This window comes from Alosa pseudoharengus, unplaced genomic scaffold, assembly GCF_046254945.1.
Source record: "Alosa pseudoharengus isolate Yale_2024_CS ecotype anadromous, Long Island Sound unplaced genomic scaffold, YU_APseudo_1.1 YU_APseudo_1.1_scf_6, whole genome shotgun sequence".
Taxonomy (NCBI): domain Eukaryota; kingdom Metazoa; phylum Chordata; class Actinopteri; order Clupeiformes; family Clupeidae; genus Alosa; species Alosa pseudoharengus.
The window spans coordinates 42,072,387-42,094,954 of record NW_027468848.1 but is presented as its reverse complement, the minus strand read 5'-3'; the positions used below and the strand labels follow the sequence as shown (position 1 = coordinate 42,094,954).

Below are 22,568 nucleotides of genomic sequence, written 5' to 3'. Positions count from 1 at the left end.
AAACAATACTTTTTATGAGTTATTATTATAAGTTATTTGCCATTTGGGTATATTAAGATGTTTTAAGTCAATCAACATGCATACTTAGATCATATTATCATGTTATGTAGTTGTTAAACATTACTTAATGAGTATTTGGGAGCACTTTTCCACTCCGTCAGCTTACATGTCAACACTGTCAGACAAAATATCTGACAGAGTAGACGTCTGACGGAGTTGACAAAACAACATGTTTTTTTAACTTAAACATGTGTAGTAGATGGTAGCCATTTTGATTTTCTTCAGTTGCCAGCTGCCACTAAACTAAACCAAAATACCAACTTTTATTTCAAACTTCTTGATTGAATTCAGCTCTACTTTGAAGACAGTGTTGACACATAAAAGCTGTGACCACAGGGATTTCAACTTGTTTGCTGAATGTTTATATTTAAAAAACACTTACGAGACCATGTGTTGGACTGCTGCATCCATCCACAGAAAGAAGTCATGGTTAAAGCTGACCAAAATATGCCTGATTTATTTCGAATTTGAAAAATACCTGACAGAGTTGACATGAATTGAGGACAGATTTTGAAGGGGTGTTGTTAATGTATAAAATAATGCAATGTTCACTTTAAGTATTTTGTGATATTTTATTAAGCCATCCAATTAACCTCATAATCATATTTGTGCATTTTGGGCATTTTAAAACACTTTATTTTTGCAGTTTGATACTGTAACCTCTGCGGAGGACAAGTTCATTTGCATGGGCTTTCATAGTACAGTGCCAGTATTTTATGAAATTACTATGAAATAATATAAATATAGTCAAAACTAAGAGTCTAAACATACTGTACACAAGTCTTTCATATCCAACTTTTAAAGCCTTTTTAAATGAAATAATGTATTGTTTTTTAAGGAAAATTGCAACATTTTGATGGGGGACATGTTTTGTCCCTTATCTCAAGAATCAGTGATATATATATAAACTATTAAGTAAAGGTATAAGTGTGGCCACAATCCGGCTGTGGGATGGAGGGAGGGGTTATGCATATGTGCTAATATAGCACGCAAACAGTGAGGCAGTAAGACAGGGGTTAAAAAGTGGATAGTGGACAGACAGTACCCAAACATGGAGAGGGTGGAGAGGCAGACAGACTATGCGGAGAAGTCTATCTCTCCTCTTCCCTTAAGTGAAGCATTGAACAGTTCAATGGCCCTGGGGACAAATTACTTCCTCAGTCTGTTGTGCAAGGCAGTGAGCGAAGTCTCCAGCTGATCAGGCTCTTCTGCTTTACAATAGTGCTGTGGAGTGGATGACACTCATTGTCCAAAATGTTGATCAGTTTGTTCAGGGTCCTTTTGTCAGATATTGAAGTGATGCACTCCAGTTCAGCTCCCACTACAGAGCCAGCTTTCCTTACCAGCCTGTCAAGTCGCCCAGCATCCTTCTTCTTTGTGCTTCCTCCCCAGCATACCACTGCATAGAAGAGGACGCTGGCAACAACAGACTGGTAGAACATCCTGAGGAGCTTGCTGCACACATTGAAGGACCGCAGCCTCCTCAGTATATGTTGCTCAAAACTAGGGCTGTCACTTTACGTTCGAAAATCGATTGCACAATTGATTGGACCAACCAACACAAGTTTCGAAAACTAAAATAGGGAATCGATTTTAACCAAATATGTACACTTGATTTTAAACAAATTAAACAAATAAAAAAGATAGATCTAACAAAACCCACAAACAAGCAGAAAAAGAATTATGAAAGTGCAGTAGGCATTGCGAAAGCTAAAAAGAAAGACAACGCGATCAACCTGTGCGACATGAGAGAGAGACGAGTGATAAGCCCTAATAACTTGAGGAGTTTGATATGGAAGCACTTCGGGTTTTGGGTAGATCAAACTATGGAGAAGGACAAAGCGGTATGCAAACTGTGCAGTCGTGAGTTCCTACGTAGGCGAAATTTGTTTGACATTTTTAATCGTAAACAGCCACGTTGAAGCCTGCAGTAATGCTTTTCACTGATGTTATGGCAGTCCGCTCTGCTTATTGTTTTTCGAGAATGTTGCACTCCTGTTTGTCATTGTGCACGAAAATTCACGCCAATAAATCATCAGAAATATTGCTGGCTTGTGCGTCTTCAAGCGCCCTCTTTACGTTCGTCCTAATGCCTGTTAGTTGTCCGTCGATTGACCTATATTTGGAGTTGAAAATGGAAACGTCTTTAGACATAGAAAATCGATTTTACAATCGATTCAATGAACACTTATGTCTCAAAAAAACTATGTTTTTTTTTTTTTTTAAACGGCGACGCAATTGTGAATTTCCAGAGTGTGTTACAACACACTCAGCAATAAGACTCCTACACTTGAAATTTGGGATTTTCATATACCCAACATTCTTAATGTTTGAACAATTGAAACAGAAATTCTTATTTTTAGAATTTTAAATTTGGCCTGTTGAAAAACATATAACATATAACATAACACACCCCATGACATATAACAGTGGTGGCTGAAATATTCCCAAAGCACATATACAACAAAATAAAGTCTGTTATTTAAAAATACAGTGTTATTTTATTCCATACAACAAAGTAATTGCGGAGGAAGTCAAACCTAAATGCGGCTTTAACATACAACGTTACAGCGAATGTTAACGTTACCAACACAAGTGCTGCACTTCCGATATCATTAGTGATATTGATTGGTTGTCAAGGGTAAAAACGTCATTCTATGCGACAATATTTTGCTAACTACGGTGTATCTTAAGTGGCAATGGTGCAACAGGAAAAGAATGCAGCGCTAGTTTAACTAGTTAGTTTCAACGTTAGGTTTAAGACACACCTTACACCTAAACTTACGATCAACCTTACGTTCTACTGGTGCAACCGACTGCTGCTGTCTATGAGTTAGCTTATCTCCACCATCTTGGATTAGTTTTCCACTGACCAATCAGAAAAGACCTATTTGCATTAATACTAGAATCCTTCAAATTGTCAAACTATGACAATCTATCCTTCAATCTAATTTTCAATTAATCCATCAATTTGAAATTATGAAATATTTTGAAATAATGTGTATACAATAACTTGAAAGATATACTGATATATTTCTATTGTTTCCACATGTAACACAAGATAGACTGACACAAATATTAATTGACCAATAGATTGACACATACAATGAAAGATAGATTGATACAAGATACTGTATGTCACACAAATTCCTCCATAAAGGGTATTTTCTGTCGCCATGAAAAGGGTAAGGTGGGCTTTATCTACCTTTCTCCAGGTCGTCTCCCACTGCTCCTGGGCCATGCATATTAAAGCTCTCAGCAAAAATGCTTAACTCCTGTTTGTATTCGTCTATTTGTTCTTTTGTGATCTAAAAGAGGAAGATCAAAACAGGTTCCATGTGAATATCATTAAAGGCCCCCTTAAAGAGTTTTCTTTTACCATGAAATATTGTTTCCAAGATCATTTTGATGGCACATAAACTCAATAGGGTGAACGGCACTGCTGCCACACTCATTGCTTGTATAATACACTGCAAAATCTGCTTATCTAATAAAATCTAACCAAGTGTTATATCTTATATTAAAGGGATATTCCAACATTTGGGGAATTAAGCTTACACTCATTTTCCACCTCCAATTGAGTTAAACAATTACCTTTCTCCAGTTCATCCAGCCGTTCTCTGAGTCTGGCAATACTACTTTTAGCTCCAGCCTAGCATAGATCATTGAATCGGATTAGACCATTAGCATCTCGCCTGCTAGCATCATGTTTAAAACTTGTATTTAAAACTTGTCTGTTCAAGTTAGAAAGTGTAATAAGACCAACGGAAAATGAAACGTGTCGATTTTCTAGGCTGATTTGACATAGAACTATACTCTATTTCCAGCGTAATAATCAAGGAACACCATAGGCGCAGCAGCACAGTGATATCATGCAGCACCTGAAAATAGTCCCCGTGGGCTAACTTCCAGCAACAAGGCTGTGCTGCAGCAGACGAATTGGTTAGCGACTGGATTATTATGCCTGAATGAGAGTATAGTTCCATGTCAAATCAGCCTAGAAAATCACCACGTTTCATTTTCCGTTGGTCTTATTACACTTTCTAACTTGAGAACAGACAAGTTTTACATAGGAAAATTACTGGAAAAGGAGAAGTTCGGTGTGATATTGACCTAAAGTGTGTTGAAACATGATACCGAGTGTGAACTTTTGTCTCATAGCTCATCTCGGCTTGTCCCCTGCACTCCGAAATCTGGCACTAGTTAGCCGATGCTACTGGAAGCAACTGGAATTCATGCATTTCCACAGAATTGTTTTTGGAATCTGATCCCTTATCATACCTGTTCATTCGTACTCGTCGCTCGACTTATCGTGACTAAATTCAAGATGGCGGCGAACGGTAAACTTCCTGAAGGTACTGTCTGTATAAATCATCTTGTAAATAAACTGCCAGTGCTTTTTCAAAGTTCTCAATGTCTCGTTTTAAATGTCAGGGCCCTCGGAACTCTACCAATGAAGTGTGGAGCTACTTTGAGCCGAAATGGTGTAAAACAGTGATTTATTGGCATGGCTAGGCCGATGCCCGAGGCACCCCTATCGAAAACCTGTTGGTAGCATCGGCTAACTAGCGCCAGATTTCGGAGTGCAGGGGACAATCCGAGATGAGCTATGGGACAAAAGTTCACACTCGGTATCATGTTTCAACACACTTTAGGTCAATATCACACCGAACTTCTCCTTTAAGCCAAGGTCTAATCCTATTCAATGATCTATGCTGGAGCTAAAAGTAGTATTGCCAGACTCAGAACGGCTGGATGAACTGGAGAAAGGTAAAAATCAATTGTTTAACTCAAGGGGAGGTGGAAAATGAGTGTAATTCCCCAAATGCTGGAATATCCCTTTAAGGTTCGTTTAAAAAACTGTGCAACTCACCGAGTGGTTAGTGGTGTTAGTTGAGTATTAAAAACAAATATATCGGCGCAATGTATGATTTCAAGCCGTTTTATTTGCTATTGTGGAACTATTTTTTCAAATACCTCACAACCGCGTATAAACTTCCGCTTCAATATTTGAGCCTGAAGCATAGACAGTAAAACAAGGTCTCGCGGAAAGACTACAACTAAATGTATACAGACCCCCTTTCCGTTTCCGGTAGTGCAGTAATATCAGCGAGTAATGAGTCTTTCAACAGAAATCAATGGGATTTTACAAAATGGCAAATAAAACATGACAGAAACTGTATTTCGCTACGCTAATTGTTTTGGAACATCAACGAACATCACTAACCACTCAGTGAGTTGCACAGTTTTAAAAACAAACGTTAAAGCTGCAGTTGGAAAGTCTGACAGATTGAGGGGACTTTTTTAAATGTTTAATGTTTACAACTCTCATTCCCCGCCCCCTCACTACCTCGGATCACCCTCTCATCAAGTTTGTGTGCGTCAAAAAACAACTACTATCTACTGTATGTTTATGTGTTGGGGTTGTTAAGAAGACATCTTTTTTTCCCCAGTAAATTGTTAGCTACCAGTTCTCCATTCAGATTGAATGGGATTTATCTAACTAGCGATGGTTTTGCTAGTTATCGCAAGGGTCGTTGCCAGTAGGACTGCATCACAATATGAATCTTGATTTTTTAGCTTAGAATTGATATCTCTGCCAAGATTTTTTTCCTCACAAAGTGTAATGTTTATTGCAACCATGAATCATGACAAAACAAAACAAATTGGCAGTACCAGACATATATTTTTGGCACTTATAGCATATTGCGCATCGCCACAAGCCTGTTAACATAGAGGCTTCAATGAATAATGAAAATACTGGCTATTGAAGTACAGTAGGCATGGGCAGACTGGTCATCTGGCATACCGGGCATTTTCCCGGTGGGCCGACGCACCTTTTGGGCCTTTAATTTAATTATTTTGGCCAACGATCGGCCCAAAGGAAGGACAATCAGCGGCCCATTGGTTACATTTCAATATTGACACTGGACTGATCCAATAACAGCTCACGTCAGGCCCCACCCTTCCCATTTTGGCTCAGAGCCAGGATTCTGTGAGCACGTCAAAAGTTAATCGAAGTTGCCTACACGAAATTACGGCGGGTGCCGGTAGTGACAATTGTGCAAAATTATCACCAATGTAGAAGCTTCAAAAATACAATATTGCAAGTAGGCTAGCATATGTCAGCAACATGTTGAAGTTCGTTGAGTTTGAACGAGGATGTAAACAAGCATACAGAGCAAGGTGCAGTGAGCAGGTGGAGAGTGCGAGCCTAGTTGAGGACACATGATAAGAACTCCGTGGTGGAGCAGGTAGGCTGTGACATGTCATGCTGACTATGATTATGATGACTTATAAATTGCGATAATGTAATGATATGGTAGCCTAATGATAACATAGTAAGGCCGTGCTGTGATTATAATAACAAATAGCGCAACTTAAATTTTCTAAATTAATGATTTGCAAACCCGGACAGCAAAATAGTGTCAAATCGACGTTAATTGTTGGTCAGATTGATCAGTTTCCGTCAGACGCCCAAAATTAAACATCGATGGCATGAGTGGTGGTTGGTCTCTCAAAGTAGAGAAGGGTTCTATCTTGGAAGGGTTATCATGGTAAAGAAGGGCTAAAAGACTGTAGACTGACGGAAATGTAGGTTACAAAACGTCACGTCATGCACAAGCCAACTAAGCTACAGTATATATAACCTATACGATAGGCTACTGGAAGACACTAAAGATAATTAGTTCATGTACAGTAGCTGTACTGTTCCAAAATGTACCAGCAATGTAGGTAGGTAGTTTAGCCTACAGGAATAAAATATTTCCAGCAACAGCCCTGTTTATTTTGTGTTGTTTCAGTTCAGGGTATATGCAGGAATCATAGAGTTGAATTTACTACTTTTTACTACCTTTTTTACTACCTCCACAATATTTTTTACTACCAACACGACATCAAGCAGCAGCCCTTTTTTTTTGGGGGGGGTGGTACCACTTACTATAAAGGTATAAATCATAAATATTAGGTACACTAATAATTTCTAATTGTGATCATTAAGTATGGTCATTGTCAATGACAATGTTTTTTTGTAGTGTCGAGGAGTTCAGTTTCAGTTGTCCTTACCCTAACCCTAGCTCTTGAGTTATCCTAACCAGCCCTTAGCCCTAATAAGGTGAATGATAACCTTGGCACAAATGACGCTAAAACACCAAACATGTGTGGTGAAAAATGAAGAACAAACACCGACTACCCCGCCCCCCCAAAAAAAACAAACAAAAAAAAAAAAAAAACAACTCCAGTCTAAGGATAGGCCCAGAAATCTATTTATATGGATAAAGCCATTATTATTGGTATGGTATTGTTGTTGCACATTTGACACAAAGCAGTCCGTGAAAACATGCACATCAGTGGACTGCTTTACTGATGCAAAATTGAAAACTATTATTTCATTGCATTACTCAGCATGGATGCACGATGCTTGCATGATAAATACTTCCCAAAACAACAGTTAGGTAGGTAGGTAAGGATGCCATTTAGGAGTGTAAATCAAGTTTAATCACAATTTGATAAAATATAGATTCTTTAAGCCATTGATTTGATTCTTTTCAATACTTCAAAATGTGTAGCAATGCAATTCGATGCATTACTGGTCTGTTGTCGATAGGAAATTATAGATTTTGGTTAGTTTTCATGGATTCAAATGCCAATATTATAGGCTAAATTATAGGCCAAATACTGAACATTGACTGTGGAATCAAGTAGGTTACAGAGTTTCTTTCCCCCCCTAAAACCTCCTGTCACTAGCTAGATGCTTTCAAATTTAACATGGTTTTAAACTCATATGTTGCAGTTTTCTGTCACTGCAATAAAACTAGCCTATTTGGAATATTTTGTAGGCCTGCTGTTCCTTTTATGAGAACAATTTAACTGATCAAGTTTTCATAGGCTATTGAATGATTTAAATGTGAATGCCATAAACTTAATTCGCCATCAACTTTAGCGTGGTTCTTCACGCAGTTGTCATCTAAATGCAGTGTTTTGTAGGCTATTCAAAGAATTTCACGTTCATCACTCAGTTGTGGTGTAGGTCTGTCTTGAGTGATCGCTGTCCCTTTAAGAGTGTGTCCATGAGAGGACCAGGCGGGAGTGACACATGCTACGTCACCGATTTTGATGAAACTTGGCCAGTTTGAAGGGTCCACCTAAAAACTCAAAAAGCCAAAATAGTACAAAATTTGAAACAACCCAGGGGGAGTTAGGCCCCTATCCTTGTTTTAGGCCAAAAAAACTCAAAAAAAGGCCCAAAATTGCATAAAATGCTGACATCCCTCCTGCTGTCAGATTTAAACACAGCAAAGTAACAGTCCATGCCATCAAAGGTCCATCCAAGGTTAGTTTAAAACTGGAGTTACAAGGCGTAAGGTGTGACCGGTGTCAGTCCAGGACTGCACGTATCCACTATGTCACATGCCTTTTGGCGAATACCCAAAAAATAGCAATATTCAGACCTGAATATCTCCGATGAGCAACCTCCTTTTTTCAAAATTCTTTCTGCACATGAAAGGGCCATCTGTGGACTTCATAAATCAAAAGAAAAATGCTCGGCCTTTTTATTATTTTTGTCGCTGTAACCGCCTAAATAGTGTGATCCAGCCAGTGATTTCAAATACATATCTATTTCAATGATTGGTTGAAACATAATGTTTAGGTCATTTATGGTGGACAAATGGAGATATATTATCATCAATCATGTCTACTGATCAAATCCAAGCTAGATTTAATGTCCTAAGTGCAATGTATTCCTTAAGGTAGCTGAAAATGACTTCATTGGGGGACATACACCAGTATACCCGTAGGTCCAATATTTGCAAATGGATTCAAATAATAACTTGTAACATTTTGGTAGCCAAAGGTCAAAGGTCAAGGTCACTGTGACCTTATGTATATCCCTTTGTGGTGGATAAATCTCAAAAAATCCCTGACATAATTTCATATGTGATACAAATATTCACTTTGACTCACAGGTAACAAATATTTGAATCTGGTGGTCAAAGATCGAGGTCAAGGACCTTGCATTCTTGAGAAAATTATATATCATAAATGCCTGTAGGGATGTTTTTTTCAAATTTGGTACAAATATTCACTTGCACTTTTGTCTTCGTCTTTCATCGGTGACGTTCAGAAGGCTCAACAGTGGTATCTGGCATCTCAGTCCCAGCACCCTCCACACTCATGATAGGTTGTCTACCAACCAATACCAACACATTTTTGGTAATTTGTGTTCTTTGCTGTGGCCGTTTATGATCCGATTAGCCACACAGCCAAGCAAACTGCAGTCCCTTGATGTGGGCACCCACAAATACCAACAAATTCTTCAGTTAATCATTTTTTTTGCTGTGGCCATTTATGATCCCATCAGCAACTATACAACAAACAAAACACCAACCCTTAATGAGGGCACCAAGAAGTACCACCAAAGTCTTTGGTCATTCCTCTTCTTTGCTCCCACAGTTTCTGATCCAATCAGCAACATAACCAGACCAACTGTAAGCCCTTGATGTGGGCACCCACAAATACCTACACATTCTTCAGTCAATCCTCTTCATTGCTTTGGTGGTTTATTATCTGATCATTAACATACCCAGTCAAACCGCAAGCCTTTGATGCAGACACCAACAAATACCAACAAATATTTAGATACCAACTACCAACCATTGTCACAAATTCTTCAGTCATTCCTGGTTGTTGCTATGGCCATTTATGATCCGATCAGCAACATACCAAACAATATCATAAATTCTCCAGTCATTCCTCCTCATTACTGTGGACACTTATGATCTGATCAACAACATACACAGCCGACACGCAAGCCCTTGATGTAGGCACCAACAACTACCACTCCGGAAACACAGCAGCAGCGTTTCAGAGTCAATTCGGGTTACAAAATGACCCCAAATAGCATGTGAGTGCCATAGCCATTGGCTTGCCTTTTCAGCAGCTTCCGATATTTGTTACAGCTCCTTTTAGTGACCGTCCTCAAAAAAAGTCTAACAGAAGTTTTGTGGCTGATTATATTTGGGTGGTGAAAGGTCAATACTACTCTGACCTCACAAAAAAAAAACTATTTCACTATTCACTAAAAAATATTTTTACAACTTTAACATGATATCCTGGAAACACAGAGTATTGTTATTTTTGTTATTATCACATGATAATAACATTGTTATTTTTCATGTGATGAATTGTTTTAACATGGGAAAATGTTAATCTAGCTTGGCATTACTCCATTAGCCCAACACAGCAGACAGCAGTCATATGCAGGAATTAAAGTGGGAGGAACACAGTTCCGCCACCTCGGATAATTTAATAATAAATATATTCTTTCATACCTACAATACAGCGCGATTATATTGTTAAAATAATTGGGGAGTTAATTATCGTGTGTACAGAGGTTACCAAGAAGCTATCAATTGTCCAAAAAGTATTGCTACACCACGATACTCAATATGTTGTCCAACGGTGAGTCATTTTTCCCCGTTGCACCGACACTGGATTTTAGGGTTCCCCCACCTGCCAAATCCCACTTTAACCACTGGTCATGTGCCATGCAATGGAAACAGATTCACAAGTAATGTACATTATCATGTTTTCAATGTTTCAGACAGATTTCCTTGTGGGACCCTAACATGACGCTAGGTGGTTCTACCATATCAGAGTCTCTGCTTTAAAACAACTTGTACTAATAAGCAGGGTCTACAGACATGTTTTTACGATGGATGGACATCGAGGTACAGTAGGCTACAAAACAAGTAAAGCCCAGGAGAGTACTGACTGACTTGCTATATATACGAACACCCAATACCCAAAGTAACCATCACATCCTTGTCCACGGGGGCAGCCGTGGCCTACTGGTTAGTGCTTCGGCCTTGTAACCGGAGGGTTGCCGGTTCGAACCCCGACCAGTAGGAACGGCTGAAGTGCCCTTGAGCAAGACACCTAACCCCTCACTGCTCCCCGAGCGCTGTAGCAGGCAGCTCACTTCGTCGGGATTAGTGTGTGCTTCACCTCACTGTTATGTGTGTTCACTGTGTGCTGCGTGTGTGTTTCACTAATTAACGGATTGGGATAAATGCAGAGACCAAATTTCCCTCACGGGACTCAAAAGAGTATATATACGTATATACTGTACTTGTATGTAAAAATCTCCATTTTGGATGTCCACAGATCCAAGTAAACCAGCATTCTCTTTAGAAGGTTTTAAAAAAAATATCTGTGTGGGCTAAAACACTTTTTATGTGTGGACGAAAGACCCAAACATAAAATATCTGGTTATGTGTGTACAGGGCCTAAGTTGTGCTAAATTTGAAATAACTCCCTCAAGGTGTTTCCAGGATATTGTGTTCAAGGTGTAAAAATACAGTAGGCCCATGTTGTTTTTTGAGAGGTCACAGTAAGCGCTTTTAGATATAACCTCCGGAGTATATGAGGAGGTTTGTCAAACGGAGGTCCTACCCTTCAGATGATTCAGATATGATGCTAACCTGCGGACCTAATACTGACCTTATACGGACGTATGTGTGAACGACATACACGCACATTACAGATACTAGGTCTAGGTTACGTTAAAAAATGTTGTCGGTTACTATGTCAGTGACTAGTTCGAACTTTGTTACTGATGGGATAGGTGGAATTTTATTGCACGGTTCTGGATGATCACAGTCAGATGGCAGCGCTACCGTCAGCTGAACGAAAGCTTACACTAGTCAAGTCCACAGTTGTTAAAACTTCCAGCTGAAGTAGCCTAGTGTAAACTGAGAGAGTTGCCTCCTAACGGAGTGAGTGTAGCCTATATTTTTTTAGCTGCTATCAGAGTGATAGGCTAGCCTAGGCCTACATCTACCGCTCCTTTGCTACATGAACAAATATTATTAGATGAGTGACAGAAGCACCGGACACCGGACCAGCAGGCCCATATGATAAACGCTGCTCTGGTAGCCTGCGGTAGGGCCTAGATAGATGACGTGAAAAACGCGAGAGTCGCCGAAAAGCATCCCTGCATCCCTGGCCCCTAAAAAACTCTTCGGATCTGCACGATTCATATAAGTCGCCAAAAGCAACGTGAAGGAGTCACCGAAAAGCGCGTTGTTTGTATCCCTGTAATATCAACTGAAGCAAAAAGGCGAAAATGTTGTTTGTTGGCGTCGCTGATAGGCTGTCAACCACGGAACTCTACACAGTTTACTTCTACATCATTGCTATCGACTCCGACTCACTCAGGTCCTGTTAGCACGTATATATTTTTTAATTAGGCAAGATACAGTTAAAACATGTAGACACAAATATTAAGCAAAAAATGTAAAATCATATATTGAGGTGGTGATGAAAAATTTACTACCAAGTCAAATTGCATTTATTACCTTTTACTACCTTTCAAGGGCCTTAATTTTGGTAGATTCTATTTACTACCTTTTACTACCGCGCGGACACCCTGCAGTTGTCCTACAGTGATAACTGGTATAAATTACATTAATGTCTAAGACAATCTTACACATAGGCTTCAGTAATTTTTGGTGCTGCTGTCAATTTTAGCCCATTGAATAATTTAAAATGATACTTTGAATTCAAGCAGAAACTCTTCTTTAATAATTGCTTGTTAGCCTACTTGAATATATCATATGCTCCATGCCTACCTCTGATCAGTCAGAGAAATAACCAATGAGGCCTACATCACTTTCAGTGCTCCATGACAGTTGAAAATATATGCATATTCAAGGGTAATGCAAAGATTTTGTATTTAATTAGGTGTGCCCGACCGATTTGAGGGCCGCTTGGGCCAAATATGCCAGGGCCGATTTTTTGATCCCAGTCCGCCCCTGACAGTAGGCTACCAAAAATAGTACCTATAACACATTGAACTAAATATGGTCCTGATGCAGGCTGTATCTGAACTCCTTGAACATGTCTTTGCATATTAAAACATGTCAATCAATATGCTGCAGCTTCAGTCTCTCTTTACTCAATTTGCTCAATGGCACTTTAGCCATTCCCACCAGTCGGGGATCGAACCGGCAACCATTCGGTTCCAAGCCTGAAGCCCTAACCAGTAGGCCACAACTGCCCACATGTTTGAGTATGTGTGTATATGTGTGTGTGTATTTCATATAATGTATGCTTATATGTGTTAATGCAGTGATTCTTAAAGGAACACACCACCCAAAATCAGTAGTGATATATGTTCTTACCGTAACTTTCACGAGTTGAGTCGTACCTCTCCCGCGTCGGTAGGTGCACTCAAACGCTCTGTCGCACGGCGCGAATGTGTTAGCATGTTGCTATGCTAGCGGGCTCTGCCGTGGCCGTAGAGAGAGGCACATAGCAGTATTCAAACACCTCCACGTTTTAAGTTTTGCTATGCAGTTATGGTTGAAATAATAGCCCATCAGCGCATCTCTAGTGTGTGTGCCTCTCTCGCTCAGAGGGGAGGGAGAGGCTGAGGGTCGATCCAGCATGGATTCTAAACTCTGTGGTGGATAGGATCTACAATTAGGTGTTAATAATATTACCACGCTAGGTCGAAGTACTCCCAAGTGCTATTGCGCCACACATTGTAGTTCTCATGTTTATTCGCTTGGAAAATCGTCACGTTTCATGTTGTGTGCCCTAACATTTTTCATCAACTACTCGTGCAACTGTATTTAAGTAGGTAAAACGTGGAGGTGTTTGAATACTGCTATGTGCCTCTCTCTACGGCCACGGCAGAGCCCGCTAGCATAGCAACATGCTAACACATTCGCGCCACGCGACAGAGCGTTTGAGTGCACCTACCGACGCGGGAGAGGTACGACTCAACTCGTGAAAGTTACGGTAAGAACATATATCACTACTGATTTTGGGTGGCGTGTTCCTTTAAACTAGGGGTCGCGACCCCAAATGGGGTCGCCAAAAACTTCCGTGGGGTCGCCAATTATTTTCTGTATTCAGTCTGAAATTATTATTAGGTGAAACAAAGGGAAATAATATTTGCCTTTTCTGCCTTTTTCTTATTTACACGCAGTTAAGAGAAGAGAGAGAAATGTTTTCGTCTTTCAACGAGATCTGGTTCAGCCTATGGGCTACTGGTCCGCTGATAGAAACAATCTGCTCCCACTATGCAGATCAACTTGTTCCCGCTATTTTAAGTAAAACAAAACAAAAAACATAGCCTACTAGCCAAAATGGACAGGTGGCTGCTTAAAAAATTGAACAAAAGCTCGTTAGTGCCATCTACCAGTGCGTCTTCTCCTCCGTGATCCTCAGATGGGACAAGTCTACAGGCCGGTGAGAACAAAAAGAACAAACGGCGCGTCGGCTTTATCAGAAAGAATTTTTGAAATATGCATTCACTTGCCAAGTTAAAGATAACCTCGACCACCCACAATGTGTGATTTGCGATGTTCTGGCGAGCTTAAAACCTGTCAAAATGAAACGACATTTCAAAATACAGATGTCGGCTCAGCACCGTGGAGGAAAATCTCCGTGTCGCCGTATGCAGCATTCCTCCTAGAATTAACTTGCTATGTTCACGGAAGCATGCCCACCCTTCCCATTGAAATTGTTAAAGATAGTAAACCAGAAAGGGAAATAAAAAAAATAGGCCTACTGTTATTGTTATCGCCATAAATATAATTCATGTAACGTTGTAGGCCTAATGCTGGTATGTGTGTGTGCGTGCTTGTGTGTGCGCGCGCGCTACGCACATAGCGCTCTGATCTGATATGGCGGCAGCCTACACTTGTTTAATCGTGATTGTTTGGTTTTCTCGGTTCTTGTTCATATGGAGTAAATAAAACAAATGACTTTTCTTTCTAGTTTTTGCTTGATTTAGTTGTTAACGTTTGAGGGGGGTATTTGAGTAAGGACTTAGAATGGGTTTGGGGAAAGTGGGGTCGCCAGACCTCGCCATACTTTTTTGTGGGGTCGCCAGATAAAAAGTTTAAGAACCACTGTGTTAATGTATGTGTGCGTGTGTGTGTTTGAGTATGTGTGTGTGCATTTGAGTATGTGTTTGTGTGCGCGTATCTATGTAAATTTCTGCATGTGTGATGGTGTGTGTGTGTGTGTGTGTGATGCCACACAAATGTTTACGTGGACAAATGGATCCACTTCAAGGATGCACATAAAATGTGGAGTCCTTTGACCTAAGGGGCATTGCATTTAGCAAACATGCATTTTGGCTTTCTTGATGTTGCGTTAATGCACGTAACTTTTGACCTGTGTGCCAGATTTTCAAAAATGAGGTACTGTTGGAATCATTTGAGAGCTGCACCTAATCAAGCCCACTCTTGCAGTTCCTTGGAGATACAATTATAGTTTTATCTTGTTCTCTGATACAACAGTATGCTAATTTGGTCTGTCAGAAAGCATGTTCAGATGCCATTTTACAAGCCCATTTGAGTCATTCCGTGACGAATCAGACAAATTCTAGGAAAATGGTTCCTCAAAGTCTGTCTACACAATGTTTAGGTTCCATAACTAAAGCCTGTAAAATATTTTTGTTCAATTCTATTGTTTTCATAGTCTTTTTGCCCTTGATTGTTTACACTCTCTAAACGGCCTTTTATTGGAGGCCATGTTTGGACATTCATTTCTGACTCAGAACAATATTTGGGTATACAGGCTGACTGCACCACTTACTAGTGTTCCTATCAACCACACCTGTGCTGCATCATATAAGTGCTAAAAGTAGCAGTACACAGGCCTTTTTTTTGCATTCTTCAGCATTTATTTTCTACAAGCCATAGTAAGATTAAATGTGTTGGCATTGGTGGCACTGTTAAGCGTCTAGCTGCCAGGGCTAGCCTCCAGAGTCCAGAGGATGACCAGATCCTCTCAGCTAATCATCTCTTCAACTGGTGTGAGCATAGTGTAAAGAATATGTTAAGTTCTTCCTAATCCTAAAGGAGTTAATGCCTTATAAAGAGAGCAAAATGCCACTTCAGTTGCTTGAAAATGACCCAAAAATACAAACACGCCTTGTTTTATCCTTATTATTGCCATGGTCATTTGATGTGGAGACTTCAAATTGTGGGAAAACATTAATAATCTGATGTATTTGAAGAGGAAATAGTGACTGATACCAAATTGAAAAAAAAAAAAAACTTATTAAAAAAATTAAAAAAATAAAACAAATACCCTCAATATTACACTTAAAGCAACACCAAAGAGTTTTTTGTACCTTCAAATAAGGGTGAACGGCACTTCTGCATTCACTTCGCGGCCCTCTATCAGCTATAACCGCACTATGTAAGTTTGCCAGATCGGGTAGCGGATCTGTAGTTCGATGGAATGAGACATAAGAAACTACAAATTTGACTTGCATCTGATGTCGCAATACATCGTACTTTCATAAAATCATGCAACATATTCTACCTTGTCTGTGGACATCGTTATTTGCAAAGCCGGTGCTGGATAAACAAATAGCGTGCGTGCGACAGAGGAAAGTTCTTTGGTGTTGCTTTAAGGTAAATTTTTCCTAAATCTAGGGCCCTTTCGAAAGTCAGGAGACATTTAGTACGGACTTTAAATTGTTTACACATGCTTTTTACGAGTTGGTCTTCAACCCTAGAAAATTTGAGGCCAGGGAAAATATTGTCAAGATATTAATGCCCAAACATGGCACATGGCAGCTGTAAAAATTTAAGAATTTCAAGGTCTGAAAAAGATATGACGACAGATTTGCACAGAAATATTTGCACAGAAATATTTCACAGGCCTTGGTTTTAGGACCCATTGATGATATAGACAAGGTTTGAACAAAATCTGAGACGGTGCAGCAACAACCTTATCTGATTTGACATGGAATGATTTACAATCCTATTCACCTTATTCAGCCCCGCCCATTTTTTTAAATTCCACGTTGTCTTTAAACTTCCGGTCGGCTAGCTACGTCTAGTTAGCTTCATTGGGATAACACGGCAGAAGAGGATAGAGAGGCTAACTTGGGAGGAAAACGACAAATGCCATCAGGAGGTCAGATTGCAATATTGTACTTCGCTACCCAAAGCTATTCACCCCTACGGAGTGGGTAGACGATGCGGCAGTGGCCGCTGTATCGTATGGAGAAACTCGCAAATCCTTATCTGTTTGGTAACTATGGTAACTAGTTTAGAAAGTCATTACAGAACAGCCGCTCCAAAGTCAGTTTTTTCCTAACTTTAGATAGGAAAGCTGTATAACAGAAATGTCTTAAAGGGAAACTTGGCAGGATTTCCCCCTCTGCTGGATAAATTGTGCATTATGCTATTTCAAACTGTGGGAAAAGGTAACAATAAAGCACATGGATTTGTTTACAAGCTAGCGAACGGTTAGCATAAGTTTGGTAGAACTATGTGGATGTTACAAGGTAAGAAACACGATTTAAAACAAGTTTCTTGTTTCTCACTTCTCTTTCCGGGACGGTAGTCTCAATGTTGCAAGGTTGGTTTTCCGCCTGGGGACGCTAGGCGCAGCGGGGAAAGTCACCATTTTCACGGGAACAGGTCATTTAACCATCCAAATGATTTCTAAACGGGTTTATTACGTTGAAATAGTTGCCAAGTTCCCCTTTAAGTCACCAAAATCCTAAATAAACGTTCCTAACTTTAGGATGACCCATAACATATAATGTCTCGATAGAGCTCTGCTATCTCAATGTATCGCAATGGATGTACTGCTCAATCGGAAGTTCGGAGACAATGTGGGCAAAGCTAGCGCCCCCATGTTTGCGCGCGGAATAAGGTGAATAGACCCTTTCAAGAGAGTTCCATTATCAGCATCATAGTTGGCCCCACAAGGCTTCCGTTTTAACATTCCATATGTTATCTTAATGCAGAGGAAATAGATTGGGAACCAAATAGAACGTTCAAGCATTGTTTTTGTTTTTATTGTTGAAAGGGTCTATCACAGTGGTTCTCAACCTTTTTTGAGCAAACGCCCCCCTGACCTTACTTTGATCCTCTGGCGCCCCCCCCCCCACACACACACACACACACAATTAAAAAAAAAAAAAACTACACTCCCGGGTAGGCTATAGGCCACTCACACTCATGCTATATTACTTAAGTAAAAAAACGAGCCCATTTCTGTGCTGTTTTGGTTTCTTCTAGCCTGGCGGGCCATCCTATATCATTGACATGTATAGCCTGGCATCGAATCATTCACCTCGCTTAATCCAAGGGGCGGGCAGAGAATTGTCTTTCAAACTGCCTAGGCATGCAATAGGCCAGCGCTACGACCATATCCGTATCCGGTCGGCAAAACGGCAAATACATCCTTCTTCGAAAGGAATGACTTAAGTGCACTGTGTTGATCTACTTTCAAAGAAAAGCACAAGTCCAACTCCTCCAAAGTTGACGCCAACGCCGATTCAAACAACCGATCTTCGTTTGCCATAGCCACCTTCCTTGTTGTTCACCGTCGCAGGATGTCGTTATCCTGTTAAGCCCGCCTTAAGACTCTCTAACGAAATAGAGCGCTGTGATTGGCCGTCATCCACGGTGTTAAGCCAATAGAAATTACTATGGTTCGATACTAGACGTACAAGCTGAGCAAATTAATTTGCCGCTGCTAGGGTGCGTCTAGATTTCTAGGCTAGGTTTCTTCTGGAATTATAAGAAAATGTCCCTATGAGCCTATTTTATTATTAAGCAGATTTAGCCCACTGTTAGAAGCAATAGGAGACTGGTTGGATAAAAAAAAAAACACTACCACATCAGCATTGGTTGTAATGATTTTTTTTTTTTTTAATTAATAGGAACATTAAATGTAGGCAACAAGACGTGTCATTTTATCATGGACAAAAATCAAGTGCACATCACGTGAACAACATATGCACCATCGCAACAATCCAACCAATCACAAAACAGATTCTGCGCGTGAGGCCTGTTTAGGCCTATATTTCGTATTTGATTAGCAACGGTGTTTTTCGTGGAGACTACGGTCAGGTGGTCGTTTCTAGAAAAGTTAGCAACGACGTTGCTCAACCACCATGGTACGACGCAACTTGCGACCAAACAACGACACTGTTACCTAGTGTTCATGTGCTTCGGAAAAACCTTTCTCCGAGTGAAAACATCATCATTCAGCGTCATTCACGTCACTTAATGTGTGAGTCAGAGGTCGGAAACTGGGGCTAGATTTTGCTAACAGAGTTGCCCAGTTAGGGGCTCGTCATCACTTTTGTCGTCACGTTGTAGTTCGTTTGTAGTCCATGTGGCCTTTCATGTCCAACAGTTTTAATGTGAACTTGGGAATTTGCCCTTTTTATCACTTGAAAAGCTGCATATCTTTCTTTAACGAGCATCTTACACTATATTTTAAGCAAATACAGTTTTTTTTCTTAGGATTAGTGAGTGTATGTTTTAACCTTTGTTGTGGCATCCGTGTTTGTCACACATTCGATGGCAAAGCACTTGAACACTTGCTGTCGGAAAAACAAAGTAGCCATGGGGGCGGTCCTTGTCATTCCGAGGTGCTCTGAATGCACCCTTACACCTGTTCCCAGAAAGCATCGTACCTGTGTCGCAATTCACTACCTCCGACGTTCGAACACCGTAGTTCCAACAACGTTGTTGATGATGCAGCGATAAATATCATTGGTGGAAACAGTGGCAACGTATAATTCCCCACCCCCTAGAAATGTTCTGTCACGGCCTATGTCGACACTTTTCTAATCTAAACCGAGTGATTAATGCTGGCATTGTCATTGCCATCAGCCAAAACCTAAACCTATTGCAAGCATATAAAACAGTTAATTTAAGCAGACCAATGGGTCATTCTCACGAAATTAGACTCATAAGGTGTCATGAAGCATTTTGACGATAAAAGTAAATGCTATCAAAATAAGAAGGATATGGTTATAAACATCTCTCCATGTACTATTTAGCACATCATTTCAAATATCATCATAAATACCAATTTTGTTGTTTTTTCCACATTTAAGGGGAAATTTCTCATTACCGCAACATGTCCATGACTGGATTTGGGGTCTTTGAGATGGAAATATTAATAATTAAAAAATATAAAAAAGAAAAAGCTTTGGTGCATGTTATTCTATAAACATTTACAGTAAAGAAACATGTGGTATTTGGTGATCATTGGTAAATGTCGTGATAATAATAAGGAATATAAATGTGTCCAAGACCAATTTTCTCATCCTCCGCAACAATTTTCAATCATTATTTAAGTCCTCAAGGAACTTACATTTTCAAGGAATTTTGTTGGAAGGGACATAATTGACTGTGACACTCAAGATGGCTACCAGGTAAGCAGTTCTTATTTTTTCGCTCCAGGTAAAAGTTAAAATGTTGTTTGTCAAAGTACCTACACGCCTTTTTTGTTCTCATTACCGAAACATGAGTTTGTGAAGTTTTAAAAAAAATTTGCCGTTTTAATTTTGTATTATTATATACCCGATTATGGTCTAAATATAAAAAGTGTGGGAAAGTTTAGCTAACCCTCATGGTGCTTCCACAGTTAGCAAGAATGTTTAAGGTCACTCATCCTCCGCAACACCATTATCATCCACCGCAACAATTGAGGGCCTGTTGCGGTGGAGAGACTCAATGTTTCGGTAATGAGAATGAGAATAAGACTAATGGTAATGAGACTTATGAAGACTCATGAAACTCTTACTCATTTCAATATAACTTGATATTTGCCTTAAACACTTCTTGAACAGATTGTGTAAACAAAATAGCTATTACAACCCCCCCAGCAGGGGTCACTAATTTTTCATTTTCATGTAGTGATTCCACAAAAAACTGTGTGAATGCAGTACAGGCCACCTACTATAAATGAAATATAATTAAATCATTTTACTGTGACAGTGTTTCCCATACATTGAGTTATTTGTGGCAGCCCACCACAATATCAACATTGACCACCACACAATCATTTTCCAGGTTGTACTAAATTGTGCTTAAATCTGGTTAGAATCATAACTGCGCTGCACTAATTTGTTTAAAACTGTTGCATTCGAGTTAATTTTGCAAACCTACCACCACAAATAGAATTCAATTCTGTGGGAAACACTGTGTAAAACAACGTGTTTCTATGTCTTTTTACGAGATGTTACATTCAAGATGGCTATTGTGTATTTTGTTACAGGCAAGCATCCGTTGAAAAGAAAAGGGCATCAGCGAAAGACAGGCTGGCAAAGCATAGGGAAAAGATATACAGCAATCCAGTGTTACTTGAGGATTACAGGAGAAAGGAGAGAGAGAGGTTAGAGGACAGGGTGATAATAGGGAAACATTGGATTCATTGTTTGACCAACACTTGCACTCACACTCACAGACACATGCACGCGCACATACACAGAAACACAAATACACACACAAACATGCATGCATGTGCGTATGCACAGAGGCGCCTGCAGGAATTAACGCTATGGTACGCACACCCATCACCCCCCCCCCCCCCCGCAAAAAAATATATCACGCGTGGACAATATTAGTCCGTTTCCCCGGTTTTAGCCCCATGCATCCATATGCAATAATACAACAACAACGTCTACAATGACCTATTCATTTGAACTTGATACAGCCCTACAGGCTAAAGTTACCTTTAGTTTTGTTCTAGCGTACCGTGACGCCAGGCTTTAAACAGCTGTAATGCAGTCTAACGTTCTGACAAGCACACCAATTGCCTACCTTGTTCTTGCCCATCTGGAATAACTCCTCTAGCTTTGCTGACTCCATACTTTCTGTTTTCGTTGTTTAAACTTGTAATATCCATGATGAGTAATGAGTTAGTGAATTAGCTCAACATTGTGTGCTGATAACCATATATAGCCGAGTAAAAGAAAAGTAGCCTAGTTGCGTGCCTGCGTGCGTATTCTGTCTCCTGCTCAAACAAAATGTGTGCGGTTAATTTTGATAATGTGTTCACTAAGTTATAAGTTATGTAATAGAAATTTGTAAATAGCCTGATGGCATGCAGCTAATGGGATACTGTGCATAGTTGGAAAGGTATGGTGGGCCAATTTGGTGTGAATACACATTACACACACACACAAGGGACATTTTCTTTCGTTGTTGAGTAGCCTGGTGGTACGCACGGTGCGTACGGACGTACACCTGCAGGCGCGCCTGCGTATGCATATACACACACACACACACAAACATAAAGGCTGACATAATTATTATGTATTGTACATACACTCTCTTTCACACAGTCAAATACTCTCTCACTCTCTCTCACACACAGACATGTGTATGCACATTGCGCGTGTTTACAATCACACACTATTGTTTTTATGTCAGGGCTTACTGCATTTCACCTTTCATTCATTTTTCCTTTTCCAGGTATCGGAAGCGTAAAGAAAATGGTAAAATTAAGACTACTCAGGACCTCACCAGTAGACAGCATGAGAGAAAAAAAATACAATGGAGGAAAAATGCAACAAAATATTACAGGAAAAAAAAGCAAGAGCAAGCACTTCTTGATCTCACCCCAGCATCTTCATTAAGTGAGGCAGAAAATTCCTTTGCAAATGAAGAAACCAACAGACAGGAACTGGACACAAATAATGAAAATCTGAACAGAAC

At 39.9% G+C, this 22,568-nt stretch overlaps 1 protein-coding gene across 1 annotated transcript in view; it reads right to left on the bottom strand.

Annotated features, from left to right (window-relative positions):
- dnah10 (dynein axonemal heavy chain 10) overlaps window positions 1–22,568 on the bottom strand; it is a 394,370-nt gene that overhangs the window by 222,345 nt on the left and 149,457 nt on the right. Inside the window, exon 22 of the mRNA XM_076271417.1 lies at window positions 3,266–3,368. Within this exon, the coding sequence (XP_076127532.1) occupies window positions 3,266–3,368 (103 nt within the window). The remainder of the gene's footprint in view (window positions 1–3,265; window positions 3,369–22,568) is intronic.